This window comes from Cololabis saira, chromosome 8 (assembly GCF_033807715.1).
Source record: "Cololabis saira isolate AMF1-May2022 chromosome 8, fColSai1.1, whole genome shotgun sequence".
Classification (NCBI taxonomy): domain Eukaryota; kingdom Metazoa; phylum Chordata; class Actinopteri; order Beloniformes; family Belonidae; genus Cololabis; species Cololabis saira.
The window spans coordinates 15355204-15372187 of NC_084594.1; the positions used below are offsets into that span (position 1 = coordinate 15355204).

Genomic DNA, 16984 nt, shown 5'->3' on the forward strand with positions numbered 1-16984 from the left:
GGCACGTTTCCACTAACGGGAGTTCCGGGTAGATTTTTCAGAGCCAGACCTTTTGCACGTGTGTCCATTACCAGGAACAGCCCTGTAATGCGGCCCTCAGGAACCTTTACCTGGCCGAAAAACAGCGCTGTAGTAGGAGAGGGCCATTTTTCAGCCTAGAGGGGATCTCTGCTGACTGGATATTCTAAAAGCAGGAAATTACGTTCAGTCCTCTCACGTGAACTTAAATCATGTGACCACAAATCATTTAAACATTTTGCTACGAGTACATTTAATACAGTTACAGTTTATCGATGGATGGGCCGACGAATCGGTTCAGGTCTTGCTGTCATATTAGACCAATATGAGGTCCAGCTGTTTCTTTTGATTTTAATTTTTTTTTAAAGCAAGCAGCATCTGTTGTTTACGTGTTTCTTCTTCTTTTCATTCTTCTGATGACAGTTTTGCGAACTGCAAAAAATTGTGCATTACCTGGTGGTCGGTGGCGCTATTTTTTCAGTCAATGGTTCTTGTACTACAGTGAAGTGGAAACACACCGGTGGAAGGGGCCAAGGAGACTGTTGGCCCCGTAAAGGTTCCTGTCCGCCGGATTTCCCCACAGCTCTTGCTACTGGAAAAGCGCCTTATCCTAGAACCACTCCTATTTAATATCTACTGTACATGCGTCTGCTAGCTCAGATAATAATAGACAACAAGATGGGGCCCTTTATAGCTCAGTCCTCGTGCAGACAACGCAAGTTCGAGTCCCAGCCTGTCGCTCTTTAGTGCATGTCTTCCTCCCCTCTCTGCCCATTTCTTGTCTTCCTATTTTCCCAATGTGGCCACTTGTGCCACAAAAAAAACCCAACAAGATTAGTTACCATAACTATGCAGATGACACAAAACTTTACTTTACAATGTCCCCGTGCCAATGAGCCCATACAAGCATTGAGTAGATGCATAGAACAAAGCAATGAGTGGGTGTGCCATCATTTTCTTCAGTTGAACAAAAACAAAACTGAAGTAGTTGTTTTTGGACCAAAAGAGCATTTAAAAGTCAGCACACAGTTGCAGTTTCTACCGCTACAAACCACTGATGAGGCCTGAAATCTGGGTGTAGTCATGGACTTAGACCTGAACCTTCAGAGACACATTGAAACAATTACAAAGTCGACCTTCTATCACCTGAAGAACATCTCCAGGATCAAAAGACTAATGTCTCAGCAGGATCTTGAAGACTCATCCATGCGTTTATCTCCAATCGACTTGAATACTGCAATTTCACAGGTCTGCCTAAAATGTCAATCAGACAGCTACAACTGGTCCAAAATCCTGCTGCCTTTGTTCTTACTAGTACCGAGAATATGGACCACATCACCCCAGTTCTGAATTCTTTATACTGGCTCCCTGTATTACATTTTAAGCTGTAATTCAAGCCAATCAACAGGAAAGTAGTGGGACTCAAACAAAATTCGTACCAAGAGAACTCCCAAGTATCACATTTTAAACCGTTACTTGATGTTACTTTGTCTTCCAGTAAATTATTAAACAAAATAATCCTTGGGAAAACTCCCTGGATTTAAAAGGGTTTTGAGCCAAAAACTTTACATTAATTCTGGATGTGAACAAACCGCCAGTTTACAGACATCCAATGCTTCCAGACAGAGAGCCGTTTCACTACATGGTATCAAACTGCCCTCTATCCTTATTCAGTTGACATAACTTACAGAAAAAGGTAGCAGATCCATGATATCCAGGCCAATCTGTGAAAAGCTGAAATTTCGGGGTTTGGATTTAGTCTTTGACAAATTCCAGAGAAAAGCAGTGGCCCCTTGCATTGGCTGAAGCAAAAAGTGGATATACTGTATGAGCAGTGTGAAATGGCATGGATGAGGCTAAAGCCTGTTAGGGCAACAAAGAATGGTTTTCTAAGTCTAATAGTGGCATTGGGTTGATCAAGGTTAAAAGGTGAGATGAATCAACACTAGTATTGCATATTAAATATCAAAGAAAAGAGAACAGAAGCAATGGCTTAAAATCAAACAGAATTTAGCTAGTTGGAAAAAAGAAAGGACAAAGGATGAAGAGAGAAAACATGGTATCGGAAATGACAGAAAATGGATAAAATATCACCTCCCTGAACCAAACTGGATTATTATCTGCAGCTCCCACTGTGACTTGCAACACTTTGGCCAAAATGGGTCTCATTTTGAAATTACAAAGAAACAACGCACCCTATTCTGTCTTTCTATGTGTTGCAGTGTACTCTTTGAAGCAAAAATGAAGTTTTCTGTCTAATAGATAATGAAATACAGTATATACCCATGGGAAATGTGCTTACACAGAAACCTTCAAATAACTCTGACATTTGTAATTCAGCATCACATTGATTCATTGACAGGTTATACATAAAATATGGACACATGTGTTAGTATCCTTATAGTTCATTGAAGAAATCCTCCTGAAAGGGGATTAAATTGCAATCGTCTTGTGTATACCTGCATGACATAAGTACATTGTAAAGTTGGAATATTTTTGTTGTCAGAAGCATTCCTCTTTTTAGTTAGTCATTTGATGAGAAGAGGTAAAAATGGTTTCAATCAAACTTTATGGACACAATGTCAGTAATCAGATGAAAGTATGAAAATAAAGGATTTATTGTTTTTTTACAAGAATATTATGACATTTAACCTGTTTAAAGAGAGAAAACCTATAATTTGGCAACAATGTTGACACACAATAATACCAAACTTTAATAGAGAGTTTTAGATTGATGTTAAAGTTGGGTGAGCTGAAACCTGAACATGAACAAGAATTAGCAAAGAATATATATATATATATATATATATATATATATATATATATATATATATATATATATATATGAGAAAAATCTGAACATCCTAAGACAAATCAAGATACCTATTGGAGGATGCAGAAGTCTCATTGAGAGCTGCAGTTCATCTTTTAACAGTGAGGACTTGCAGCTTTGTGCAATTGAATATTAATTATATGTATTATTATTTTTGCCTATGCCATTTTCATTATTCTTTCTTCCATGTATAATGTTTAGTTGAATCAAAAGTAGTCAAACGTTGACCCTTATCTGTAACACGTCCCTAACAATTCCAACTCAAGTTTAAAAACATGACACATTGCATGAAAATGATCTGCATGAGCAGAAAGCACAAAAATACTAAGTAGTCAATGTGAGCAATCCCGTTGTCACTGGCTGTGAATGAGAGGGCATGGCTGATGTGCAACGCCTCACTGGGTTCACACTATTTAATTTTGACATAACTGTCACTCACCCAAATGAGCTGCTAAATCAATTTTGGCACAGGGCCATCATTATACTCTGTCACTGGAAGGTTTACGAGGGAATTAAAACTATGAGAACAAGGTGAGACAACATGAAGTTTCAGGGGTCAGCAGGGGTGTAAGAATTCACCGCGTGGGGGCCAGAGCAGGGCAGAAATTAAAAATAAGTTGTTTTTAGATATTTATGGACTAAGAACCAAAAGCATTAAAGTTATTTCCGCTGTTCTCCAGAGTCCATAAAACTGTGGGCAATGGAAGCAATGAATGCAGTAAATAGGAGCACATATTAATCAATTTCCCTTTGCAGTTTTTTAAAGTATTTTTTGAATTAAATTCCATGAATGTGTTCCAATGTTTTATTCAGGCAGTGACTAAAATCTATTTTTAAGTTATTACTACCTTTCTTCAAGATAAAATTGCACATTTTTGACACTAATTTATCTTCAGTACATTTTATTGATCTTAAATTAAGTTTAAACCCCTGACCCACGACTCACAATTAATGGCACGGTTACACATGTATGCGAATGAAATCATGTATTTTTGATTGTTCCAACAGTTCCCTGAGAAAATCATTTAACCCAGCGGTGAAACTCAGGAATTCAAAAATGTGACACGGCTGTGTCTGACCCGCAAAACACAAAATAAACCACAAACTTAGTTGTGTTCCCATCATCACCCCTGTTTTTGTGAGATGTGAGGCACATCCTTCAAGTAAACAAACAAGCGTTATAGATAATGATGTAATGATGTATGTACAAGTGGCAATCATGCTCAAGCATGATTAAGACTTAAGTAAATAAGTACAAGCCAGCAGAGGAATTAGCAGAGAAAAGGGCCAATCATGACCGGACACAGTGCAGTATAACCCGACTTATGCCACCCTGAGTCTTCTGTAAAGATCACAGCGGAATCCCTTTTTCTTCACTAAATTCCCAATAAGCTTAGAAATTCCTCAGATGACAAAATAATGAATGTTTGAGGTGTCGGGCAGCTGATCACGCAGGCTGAACCTTCACTGATCTGAACCTGAAATACAGTCAGGCGCACCGGATCGCCTGGGGGGGAAATAACCATTAACATGCTAAAACGGGGTTGCAACCAAGCAGATGGTGGGCACCTCTGGGAAGCAGGGACGTGATGGAGCTTAGACCACAAAACGGCTGCAAAGTTGATCAGCTCTGACAAGGAAGGAGCTCACATAAGACCGCCAACCACCGAAGATGCCTGACATCCTCTTCACAGCTTGTTGCATGGCTAGGTTCCTGCTGTACAGGCATACACCGAATGAGATCAACACGGATAGCATTTTTCTCACATAGTGTTATGTAATAGCAACAAGTGTTTACTTACACACTAAGAAATGAGTCACAGAACAGAAAAGAACACCATAAGTTGAAAGCAATCATGAATGAACTTCAAATTGCATTAGCGTTGAAAAAGAACAACTGAACCTCTACATAACAAAAGTGTGGTTTTCCATCCCACATGTGTCACGTAAAGCAGCTGTCACCATTTAAACCACTGGACCATGTCCCAGCCTATTAGATGACTGCACTTCACAAACAGATAATACGTTGTTATTTCACAATATGAATTATTTCACAGAGCTGTTTCATCATTAAACTTATCAAGTGCAAAAATTCTGCAATAATTCACAAGTGAATAAGGCTCAAACTGATAACCCAGCTCAAGGCAACATCTGATCAACTATTCAAAATCAATGATGTTCATATCATTCTTCCATCATTCCATAATTACTTTAATTTTAGTTTTTAGCAGTTAACCTCAATGGATGCTGCACAAATGTGGCAATAGTTTAGTGGGAACATTAAACTGAATGCTAACTTAATTAATTTTTTTTTTTTTTTAGACTTTCACAAATACAAAAGTGGTCAAAAATGTCTGTCAGTGGTGAATGTTTCATTGGTTTAGTTTCAAAGCCTTTACTGTGAGACTTAAAAACAAGAGCTCAAGCTGAGAACTTAAAAGAAAATGTCAGAAAGAGTGGGATCCTGAAAGCTTTTGTTTTCACACATGAAAAGTTTTGTTTTTGTTTTTTCCTTTCTTCCATTTCCTCCAAATGTGTTTTTTTTTTTTTTTTTTTTTTTACTCCTCGCTGGGTGCTTTACTGCTGAAACTAGCTATTTGGTGAATATGAGATGCTTTGTCCAGTACAGCAGTAGACTAATGTCAGAACAAGGAGCCAGCAAAATGCTTTCCAGTGAGCATTAAAGGCTGGAACGCACTGAGCTTCTTAAACCTGGGTCACTGCCTCGCTATTGTGCTGCTGACGTGCACCGCAGAAAGGAACAAAAGAATTTTTGTTTTGTTTTTTATAAGAAAAAAAGCTTTTTATTTTCACTGAACAAGAGCCAAGCTTTTGCTGTGGTTGAGTTAAAAAGGAAATCCCTTTCAGAACCTCCTGCCGAGTTAAACGCGTAGTGTAATCTGCGTTGTAGGTGATGTGTGTCAACTTTGCGAGCACATCTGCAAGGCAAATGAATAATGTAATCATCTGACATGGCTCGTCTGTGATCATAAATTATCTTTTCCCCAAATGCTTGTCACATGAGCTCCCACTTCTCACAGACCCACTAAAATATTCTTCAGCTGCAGCTCCAGGTCCCTGTGTTGCCATTACATAAGGTTCGAGTAAAATATTCATCAAGCTGCTCTGGACCACATCTGTATGCATCTGTGTGCTGAGGAAACACTTTACTGTAAACCTGCAAACTACTTTATAGGGTGGTGGCTGCTGCTGCGTTAAAAGTACTTTGTGTGCTAATGTGCATGATTGCCTTTGTGTGTAGTTGTGTTTTTGCTTGTACCGGATTTATCCACAGTCTTGTTTCTTTAAGTGCTGCAGTGTTGTTGTTTTGGTTTTTTTTGCACATTGTGCATGTCCATGTGTCAGTCTGCTCGTCTTCATCAGTATGCGGAGTTGGTGCTTGCGTGCATGGCCCCGGCTCCAGTTAAAGCAGACATTTATGACTATAGCTGCAGTGCTGCTAGATGCAGATGTCGGACCCCTCTGCATCTTGGATCATGCAGTAAATGATGTCTTGCTTGGCGCAGAGGACGTTATGAGAAGGCTGTAAAGTGAAAACCTTCCGGGCCATCAGCAGGCCCATCAGGGCCAGGAGAAACAGCTGGCATCTGGCTGACCTATGGATCCCTGGGAAGCCGTAACTCATGACCCCCCCCCTCCAGCTAAATGACCGCACACTTCTCTCCATTAAAGCTTTACTGTTTAATCTATGTAACCAACCAGAATAGTCTGCTGCATGCCAGGAGCACACTTTCTTTTTTTTCTTTTTTTTTTGATTGTTATGACTGTTAGCGAATTAGAGTGGATGCTGATTGAATGGTCAGTGCATTTAAAAACATTTGATTTTCAATGATGTGATTCAGCAGCCCATGTGGGGAAAAAAAAAAAAAACTGGCAAATTCCCACCGTGTTCATCGACTCAACCTGCTCAACAAACTGCAGTGACTTTCCCGACCTTCAACATCCCAAAACTAAAAAGGCAGAAGGTAGGATTACTAATATGTACGTTAAGGATAAAGAGAATGAAGATAGGACAAAATCGAATTTAATATGCTATGACAACGCTTGGGCGGATTAATGAAAGAGGGGAAAAAAACAAGCATTTAAAGTTTCCGTGTATAATTGGAATCAGAAAACGTACTGCAGGAGGTGCTTTTTACAACGGCTTTCGTTTCACCCCTGCAAGAGCACATACAGGCAGTTTATAATTTGAAGATTGAGAAAAAGTGATGTATAAATCTATTTTGTACCCCATTTCTAAAACAGACCCATGCATAGAATCATACCTGGAAAAAAAATAGAAGTACATATCGGAAAAACATATAATTTATGTATTTTGTCACACTGGGTTCACTCATAATGCTGCAGGCCAACAACAAGGAGGATACATCCCATGTGGTTTGTAACACTCTGGAAGCAGGGAGCTTTTCAAATAATCTATAGACTGCAGGCTGTTCTTGTAGAATATTAGATAAACTAATACATAAATACAACTAACAAATTCAGCTCATTAGATCTAGCTTCATGCAAAAAGATATCTTCCAAATCAAATTGATGTTTGGATTTGACGTCATCTTCATTTTGTGAGATGATTTCTGTGTAGGTATCTTTTCCAATATGAAATACACAATGCACGTTTTATTTGGAGTCGCATCTTATTTGGCTTGACACCCAACTATACATACAATAACGTCTTTTTATGAGGACTTTTAAGGCCGGGACACACCAACCTGATTATCGGCCTTCGGATGCCGCGGGCAGTCGGACAATCGGACGAGGTTTGTGACTCGAGTCGAGTTGGTGTGTCCCGTGCAGTCGTCCATCGGCGTTGGAATCTGCATCCATTTTGGCCGATTCAACATAAAATCAACGTAGAATCCGCCACTACCCGTCGGCCTCTACGACCAATCTGATTGGTGGAGTGCTAGCCCTTGATTAGCCAATCAGAGTTAACCAGAAATTACAATGGTTAATATATACTAGATAAACGGCAATGGCACAGACTCTATCATGGCATCGGTTTGGATTTGGGCTGTGTTGTGAACGCCTCCTATCAGAAGTGAAAACACTGAGTGATGACAGCGGGCTCAGTTCAGAACTCTACATTAGATTAATCCGTTCTTCTTTCCTTTTCATTTGGGGCAACATCACAGATTAGCGCTGCAGTTTTGGAGACGTGTTACGCCTTGCACATGCGGAGAACGTACGCTCCAGTCGACGTCGGGTTGGTGTGTTCGACAGTATTTTTTTTGACCAACTCGGAGAGACGGGATCCGAAAGAAAGAAAGAAAGAAAGAAAGAAAGAAAGAAAGAAAGAAAGAAAGAAAGAAAGAAAGAAAGAAAGAAAGAAAGAAAGAAAGAAAGAAAGAAAGAAAGAAAGAAAGAAAGAAAGAAAGAAAGAAAGAAAGAAAGAAAGAAAGAAAGAAAGAAAGAAAGAAAGAAAGAAAGAAAGAAAGAAAGAAAGAAAGAAAGAAAGAAAGAAAGATTCTTTGGTCCCCTTAAAGTGGGTCCGGTTTGGGACGTCCAACATCATGCACACCAGTGTCGACTGCAAAGTTTGTCTGTAGTCTGTGGCAACAGCACCTCGTCTAATTTATTTAAATGGAGATGAGCAGCCAGTTGGGAAGTGAGTGGTGCATCAAAGTTCACGAGGCAGCAGGATCAGTAAAACACCCGCTAAAACACAGGTAACGCTAGCATTTACCTGCGTGGAAAGACATTACAGATGCGGTGGCATCACACAGCTAAAAATGAGTGCCCACTTATAGCTTCAAAAGATGGATTCATCCACATGCTGAATACGATCAACCTCAGATATGATACCTCTTCTGTACTGAAATCATATCATTATCAAACCTCACATCATTTAAATAACAACATTAAAATGATGATTTTAAAAAGTCCCAGATAAATGCACTAACATTTCCCATTTCAGCTGCGTGAGTTATGATGACTGTATCAACGACGCAGCGCAGGAATCCTTCAGGTTCATGCTGCAATGAGAATTACTCTTCCCCTCTTTTTATTCTGTGAGCAGTCATTCATGATACCCAAAGGATGTGAAACCTATGAACCCGCCATCCTCCTAAGATGGACTAAGTTGTCTGGGAAATGTTCAGAAAAATAAATATATAAATTCTTGCAACTCATGTTTGTAAAGAGCAGCTGTCTGAGGGAGGCAATCCTTCTGGAGCACCGCCCATCAGTCTTTGTCAAGCTCAAGGTATCGCTGTTGTGAAATGAGCATCTCATCGTGCCCTGGTGAAATAAATAACCCACTACGAGCTCCACACTGGGGTAAATATCACTGCTAATTAAACAGCCAACACCAGTTAGCTGACATCTTAATGTCACAGTACCAACATTGCCTGAATTTAGCACGTTTACTTTAGTATGATAATGATGTATGATTAAACCATTAAATAAATCGTTTATTTTTTTAGTGTTTATTTAATGACTAGAATTTTTTTAATTATTTCAAAAAATTGCATCTTCTAAATCATTTTAACCTAACATGCACATTTGCTTATGTTCTAAAAATAATTAATGAAATGGCTGACAAAGCTTACTCTAAAAAGTCTGCACAATAATCTGCAAATATCTTTAATATTAATAATATATCAAATATTAATGAAATGTATCCTTTTTTTTAAATAAAACTTAATTTTTCTCCCAAGGGATGTAAAAAATACTCTAACAATGCAATGTTTGTTCTTGTTACGTGGGATTTTACCTGAAATTTTAGGTTGATATCCAGACTTTGGTGCCAGCATTAATAAGGAAATATATTTTAGTTTCTTAGTTCTGCAGTGGGTGTTTCATGAAGGTTAAAAAGAGTCCCTTGTTTCAAATATTATAGAAATGAGAATGAGAAATGAGAGTCAACTGATACATGGCTGGCATACCTTCAGTAAAGTAAAAACAACCACATTCCTATAGTTGAATGACCAGGAAATAGAATCTGTGTTCAATAATTCATTAACTGTCCAAATATTCATAAACAGTACATATTTTTACCATACTGTAGGCAGATGTAAACACAAACTGATTGTTTAAAACTCTATGGTGGGGGGGATGAAATCAAGAATCCCATTAATCACTCCTGTATTGTGACAGGAATACCACACATTGCTTAGCAACCGACTACTCCAGGGAAACCGTCAGACTGATGAGATTTACAATGGGATCTCTTCTCTAAAGTTATGAAAGCATCCATTGTGTGGCAGCAGATATCCAACAGAGACTTTTCTCTCCCAGTGTCCAGCAGCTTCAATTATAACTATTAATTATTCAAGCATTTGGCATAAAATGTTCAAAAGATTAAACGCATCATCAGCAGTGTCTCTGTGTGTGTGTGTGTGTGTGTGTGTGTGTGTGTGTGTGTGTGTGTGTGTGTGTGTGCGTGTGTGTTTCATTCCAACCAAACTAATAACTGTGCTGATATCTTACCTTAAAGAGGCGCAGTATGTTGGCAACCATGATGGAGACGGAGCTGGAGGAGGCGCCGATGACCCCCACCACCCTCTCTGGTTTGGTGATGATGGGCGCTCCGCCACCAAGACATTTGACATCCGTCCCGTCCTTCTCAATCAGAGCTTGCACGAAGGTGAGCGACTGCTCCAAGGCGTGCGTGTCCCTGGAACAGGTGTCCAGGATTCGTGCTCCCAGCGTGATGTTAGGCAGTAGATTATTGTCATTATTGATGCGATCTAGGGCAAAGAGCATGGCCTCCAGTCTATGTATTCCCTTCTCCTTCTTCAGCTCCCCACAGGGCTTGCCGTCGTGGCCCCTGGCGTGGACCGGGAACAGCCCACCTAAGGAGATATCTCCATCGATGCGGATGGAGTTCAAATGTGTTTGCCCCGGCCCTTTGGGTTTGGCAGCCTGAGTGGCCTTGAGAGAGCTGTAAAGAAGCAGCAGCAGCACAGGCAGAAGCTGGCTGTTTCTTTGATAACCAGTCCGATCCGGTCTGCACGCCGGAGGCTGAAGCATGACCACGGTCCAAGCACACATCCACACCAGCAATCAGAAAACAACAGAGTTCGGTATGGTTTTATGACGGCCAGAGGGTTAATTGCAACACCTCTTGAAACAGTTGGCACAGAAAAGGATTCCTCTCATGTCTCTCCTCTCTCCTAGGCATTCAATTAGCAGAATAATATAAGCCTGGCTCTTTCACCGGATATAATCCTTTTTTTTTTCTTTCACTCCCTCACTCCATCATCTGACCACTGTGGTTGGCAGCTGTCTTGTGTCTTCTGTTATTCACAGACTTGCCAATGGAGATCCTTCACTTGGGGCATTAGGAAGAACAAAGGTGAAAGATAAGCTTTTTTTCCCCCGCTGTCTTTTCCCTTCCCCTCTTTGTGTCTCTTTCCTCTCCACCTCAATCAGAAGTTTTTAATCTGCTCCATTCCCCTGGGCAGGGATTTGGTGTATGTCAGAGCCCTCAGGCCTTCTCAGGTCCACAGGCTTCACAGCGAATTCCTGAAAGATGAAAAAGAGAAGCAACTGAGACAGTGCACAGAGAAAGCAGAAAAGGGCAGGCGAACTTGAATTGAAATGAGCATTTCAATAGCTCTTTTTACTTAACCTTTTAACTGCAGCATTATGTAGGAGAAGAACACAGTTCTCCTCCAAAACTAATTTCTCTTATACATTCTGCTTGCAGCTACGATTGTGAATTTAAAACGTCACAATGGACTTAGAATGCAATTCCACATCTTTCTTTTTCTCATATTAATCTTGTTAGCAGTTGCAATTACAAAGCTGCAACATTTTATTACCGTACTCAGGTTTTCTACCTCTTTTTACGTTAACCTGACATGAAAAAAATGACTTACTATCAATACACAAGATATCCATTGCTGCCTCAAAGACCGTCAAATCATCCCAAAGATTGTTGTCTCAAAGATGCGTTTAAAAAGCCTAAATGAAATGCTGAAAAAGATAAAAATCTCTCTGTCTTAAACTGACCACTCTGGCATTACCATGATGTGTTTCCATATAGCAGGCAAAATAAATTACAAATATAATCATGGATGGAGAGGTGCCCATAAATTGGTCTGAAGCCTTTCTCACAACGTTGAACATGAAATGAAAGCTGGGATGAAACGAACACATGAAAAAGCTTTGCTTCTGCATATTTACGCTTCTGCTGGAAAAAAACGATCCACAAAATATGGATGTGACAACTGTGATGTTCAGAAGCTTCATTTTTCGTTAGTTCTCGCTTGCCATCAATTATTAAAGTGAAAATGCAGAAGCGTGTAACGGATCCGCCTGAGAACCCAACAACAATGCACATTTACTCGGTAATCAACTCAAGCCATTTAGTTGCACCACTAATAATGATGAACAACCTTAAAGCCTCAATACAATTCAAACAGGAAAGTTAAATGAAAACTCAAGAAGAAGGACATTTATCGTGAATTAAAGAAGAAAAAAGAAATTAAAATAGATATCATGACGGGCTTGTAAGTTGATTAAAAAAAGAAAGAAAAAGAAAGCTAAGATGACCCTTCCAGCTCTAAAAAAAAAAAATCTTTCACTGCCTGTGATTGGCTCCAAAGACTTGACTGGGGAGTCGTTACCAGTTGAATGTTGTGTGACAGCTGTTTGTCCAGATAAATGATCATTTTTACTGCTTTTTATGACCATTACAAATGAAAATATGTTCAGCTGAGAGACTATGCTTGTAATGCATTGTTGCACTTTATGTTGTACCAAACAGACCCGTGTAGGGCAGAAATGTTCTGCACGTCTGCAATCCTGGAACAGTAGTGGCTGAAGCAACAGCACGAGACGAGAAACCAAACACTGCAAGGTTTTAGAGTGGCGGCAGCAGCTTCAGATGAGCAGATGTGTGTACAGGGAACAGTTTTGCAGCACTACTACAGTCATAGTTACTATGGTACGCCAGATTTTTGTTCTTATGTAATAATGGTGATAGAGCACATAAAAACCTTAAAAATGTCCATCTTGTTATAATGTTTTATAACTATAAACTTACACATTTACCTTTCACTTGTGCTGATAAGTAAAGATACCGATTAGCAGGGCTGGTATCATTTACACCATTGATAAAATTCTGAAGATATCCTTTTCTAGTCAAGATGCAGTTGCTGTTTCTGTGTAGTTTAATAACACGCATACAGCTCCTGAAGAAAAAGTGAGTGTGATGATGGAACTGCAGATGCATTTTGAGCACCAGCCTTTTTGCTGCAAATCCAGCAAATCTCCTCCTTGACTTTGTTGGAGATTTTTTTTTTCAAATTGTATTCAAACCAACAGAGCCCACACTGATGCAGTGCATTGTAACTAAATACATCCCGTTGCCATCAATAGAAACCAAAGCTGGGCATAAAAAAATGATAGCGTTCCAGTATTGATTCAATTGCTGCAATACCATCAGGTTACGGAAAACTGTAATTTAAGACATCATTTAAACACCTTGAAGTGACGCCATCACTGTAATGTTTAAGTCTCAGCAAAGTCCCACGGTCACATCACTGAGAGTCTTTTGGGGGTGTTTTAAAAGGTCCCCTCTCTCACTTGTTCTCTAGAATAAAAAGTAAAAAAAAACATTCCGTAGTTTATCTATCTTCCAACACAACAAATTAAAGCTGCAAGCAGCGATGAACGGGCCCTCGCACCCTTGTGCACGTTCAGGCTGCAGTGGAAGCGCTTGTATGACTTGCATGTAGATTCTTCAGGCCTGGACATTTAGCGGCTGACACCAGCCACGACTCTCTATATCAAACCATTCAAAAATTATGGCAGAAAGTAGGAACTATCAGATATCGACCAATCAGATGAGGGGGGGGGGGGCTAATTTGCACCAATTAAGGTGAAGGAGTCAAAACCGAGTCAGATGACACCACCCACAACTCTCTATGTCAAACCATTCAAAAGTTATTAAATCAAATATTGACCAATCAGAAGAAGGGGCGGGGCTAATTCACACCAATGAAGGTCAAGTACTCAATACAGAGTACGAGTCTTTATGTCAAACCATTCATAAGTTATGGCAGTAAGTAGGAACTATCAAATAAGGACCAATCAGATGAAGGGGGGGCACGCTTTTTGGCGCTGTTGAGCCATTAGGCCACGCCCATTAATGCAAACCATTAAATATCAAATTTTTCGCCAGGCCTGGCTTGCGTGCAAAATTTGGTGACTTTTGAGGCACATTTAGGGGAGCAAAAAGGCCCTCATTTCGTTGGAAAAATAAAAATGAAAAAAAAAAACAGGAAAAAAAAATTCCTACAAATACAATAGGGCCTTCACACTGTCAGTGCTCGGGCCCTAATTAAAGTTTTATACCAGAAATGTCTCATCTAACTTATTTAATATTTCAATGGATTTTATTAATTTCGAAAAAGAAAATTGTTCAAGAATCACTGTTAAAGATAAGTTATCAGTTTTTGTACCGATGTTGACCATTTTTTAATGAATTTCAGCTCTAAGAAAATAAATGGGGCCACATGAATATTACTGATTCAAGATAAACAGCAGGTTGGTAAAAACTCTTCAGTCAGTTTCCATTAAAAATAGCAATAAAAGAGCAAAGAAGACATCATTCAGCCCTATTATTACTTTCCTTCTCCTTTGTTTATACACACAACACATGTGCAAGAGAGACAAATAACATGCCACCATTTGTACCCGCATCCTGTTAAGTCCTGTTGTTGTAATAAGCTCTGAAGATACAATCTTCTTGGACACAGTAGAGCAACAGTATTGTAGACATTGGTTTTCCGGCAGAGTGGGTTGAGTCCTTGGATCGGCAATGGCTGAGATTCATTGAGAGCACATTGGAAGTGACAAGGTCCTTTGAATACACCCAACTATCTCCAACGGAATGAGAAGTAATTTTTCAGACTTCATTCACTGCAGGCTCACCTCGATTGCAGCAGACGAGTTGACAGATAGAAATTCAGTCACCTCGCATTAGAACCCAAAAACAAACGCAATCCATAGAGTGGCACATGTAACATAACAGCAAACACTGAGATGCAGGGCGTGCGCAGCGGTGCTGCTGCAAACGCTGCACCGTGTAGATTTGCCAAATGAAAAGACAGATGAGTGCAGTGAGCTGTTGAAAGAAGAAACTGCTCTATGAGGCTTCAAATTCAGAGACAGGTATCATCAAACTTCATGACTGTAGAAAGGAAAACCTGCTGGGGTGACTGGCTCATATTTCCTCTTAAGACTGGTAGTATTCTTGCTAGTCCGCATGAATATCTGGAGAAAGATTTTTATATCTCACGTCAGATAAACGTACTTTCCTACGTTTCAAATATCTATATTTTCCTGCAGTGCAGTAAGGTAGATGTATGAAATCAGGTTCCATATCTATGGTGCATACTATGCTGTGGCCTTAGTCTTCAAGCATGACGGGTTGTACATTAACGTCAGTGTCAAGTTCTATTTTGCTTTTGAAGCACCATTTGAACATAAGTGCAATAAAAAATGTAATAGGTTGTAACAACTAAATACAACTGAACACAAGGAGAAAATACAATCAAATTTAGAGCTGAGCAATTCGTGGATAACCTTAATAACATCTACAACAAGGACTTAAAGAAAGAAGAAGAAAAAAATAACACTTATCAGCTACAGAATTTCAAAAGACAGACAAGTACAGGAATGTTAAGACATTCGTACCAAGAGAGAAACCTGTCCTCAGGTGCAAACACACATTTTACAGCAGTTATCGAGTTCTAAAAGGTCATTCAATAACCTTCAAGCAAATAAGTCCATATTGTTACGAGGCCTTGCAAACTCCAACAGGTGAATCCACGACAGCTCCGTGAAATGCCTTAAAAACCAAGTTAAAACTTATACTACATAGTTCATATCTTCCAATGCACGTTAACAAAACCTGCTAAAGCCGGAGACAAACTATTTTAATATGCAAGAATTTGAGCATGGATGTATGTTAATATAGACATGACAATTCATTGACTGCATATATACTCTTGGAGCATTTTCAGATCAACTGATCACAATTCCTTTCCATACCGACATCACTGATTCCACATGGTGTATTTTCTGTCTTAAGTATCTCAACAAAAGACACATCGACATATAGACAAGGAATCAGACTACCAACCTCAGACTGGTAGAGGATGGCTGTACATCTTGAGCAGAGGTGACCAACAGGATCATTAAGACCACTTCTATGAAATAACATTTATCTAACAAGGCAGTCATCATCCTTGAAGTATTCTCTACTATAAAAGTGAACCATGAAATAAGCTAAATGATGAATGGTACATTGTGTAGCTTATCCCATCGGGCACACAGTCAAGCTCTTTATCGTCAGACTCTTTCACCGCTCAGAATCCTTTTCTCTGAAAGTTAGCACTTCCCTGACAGGCTGTTTGAAGAGATTTTCCTCCATTCACTATTGCAATAAATAACTAATCTTGAACTTGTTTTCATCTATCATTAATTAATTTTCTTCCTCAACAGCAGAAGATGTCACATGAGCTTTCAAACACTGCTGTAAGTTTAAAATGAATCACATCAGGCACTTGCATACTGTATAGAGTGTATGTCATAGGACATAACTAAGTTACAGTCACGCTGGAAACGACTCAGGGAAAAATGTTGGACCGCTATTCTTTAACATTCACTAAAAACAATGTTTTATTGAGCTCAAAGCATTACAGAGCTACTAAAGGCTACCAAAATAATCTATTCTCACTAACAAATGTGTTTCTTCCTAGTTATTTGATCTGCCTGCATGCCCTTGCAAATATTTCACCTTGGGAAAAAAATGAAAAAGAAAAAAATAAAGTAGATGCATCTTTGAGACAAACAAATATGCATTGCAGACCTAACTCTATCACCTTTACCTTGCCTCAATTTATCACTTCACGTGAGAAATTGCACAGCTCTAGTTCAAATGTTACGAAGGATATAATGAAAACAAGCAAGGATACATTTGAAATGAATTTATATTTATACTCTGAAGGCTATGTGGACACCTAAGCAGCTCCTAGATGGCCAAGCTACCCAGAGAAACTTTATCTCACAGATGGACAGAAATGCTTCTCTCATTGATACTCTAGCATGTTGATGCTGCACAGTAGATCAATAGGAAGGTAGACATAGTGCTGCCTG

At 39.3% G+C, this 16984-nt stretch overlaps 1 protein-coding gene across 3 annotated transcripts in view; it reads right to left on the minus strand.

Moving 5' to 3' along the window:
• Positions 1-16984, minus strand: part of LOC133448403 (metabotropic glutamate receptor 4-like) — a 211737-nt gene that overhangs the window by 143513 nt on the left and 51240 nt on the right. For all 3 annotated transcript variants that reach the window (XM_061726887.1, XM_061726889.1, XM_061726888.1), the window contains exon 2: positions 10301-11338. In XM_061726887.1, coding sequence (XP_061582871.1) covers positions 10301-10864 — 564 coding nt within the window. In that variant the 5' untranslated portion in view covers positions 10865-11338. The remainder of the gene's footprint in view (positions 1-10300; positions 11339-16984) is intronic.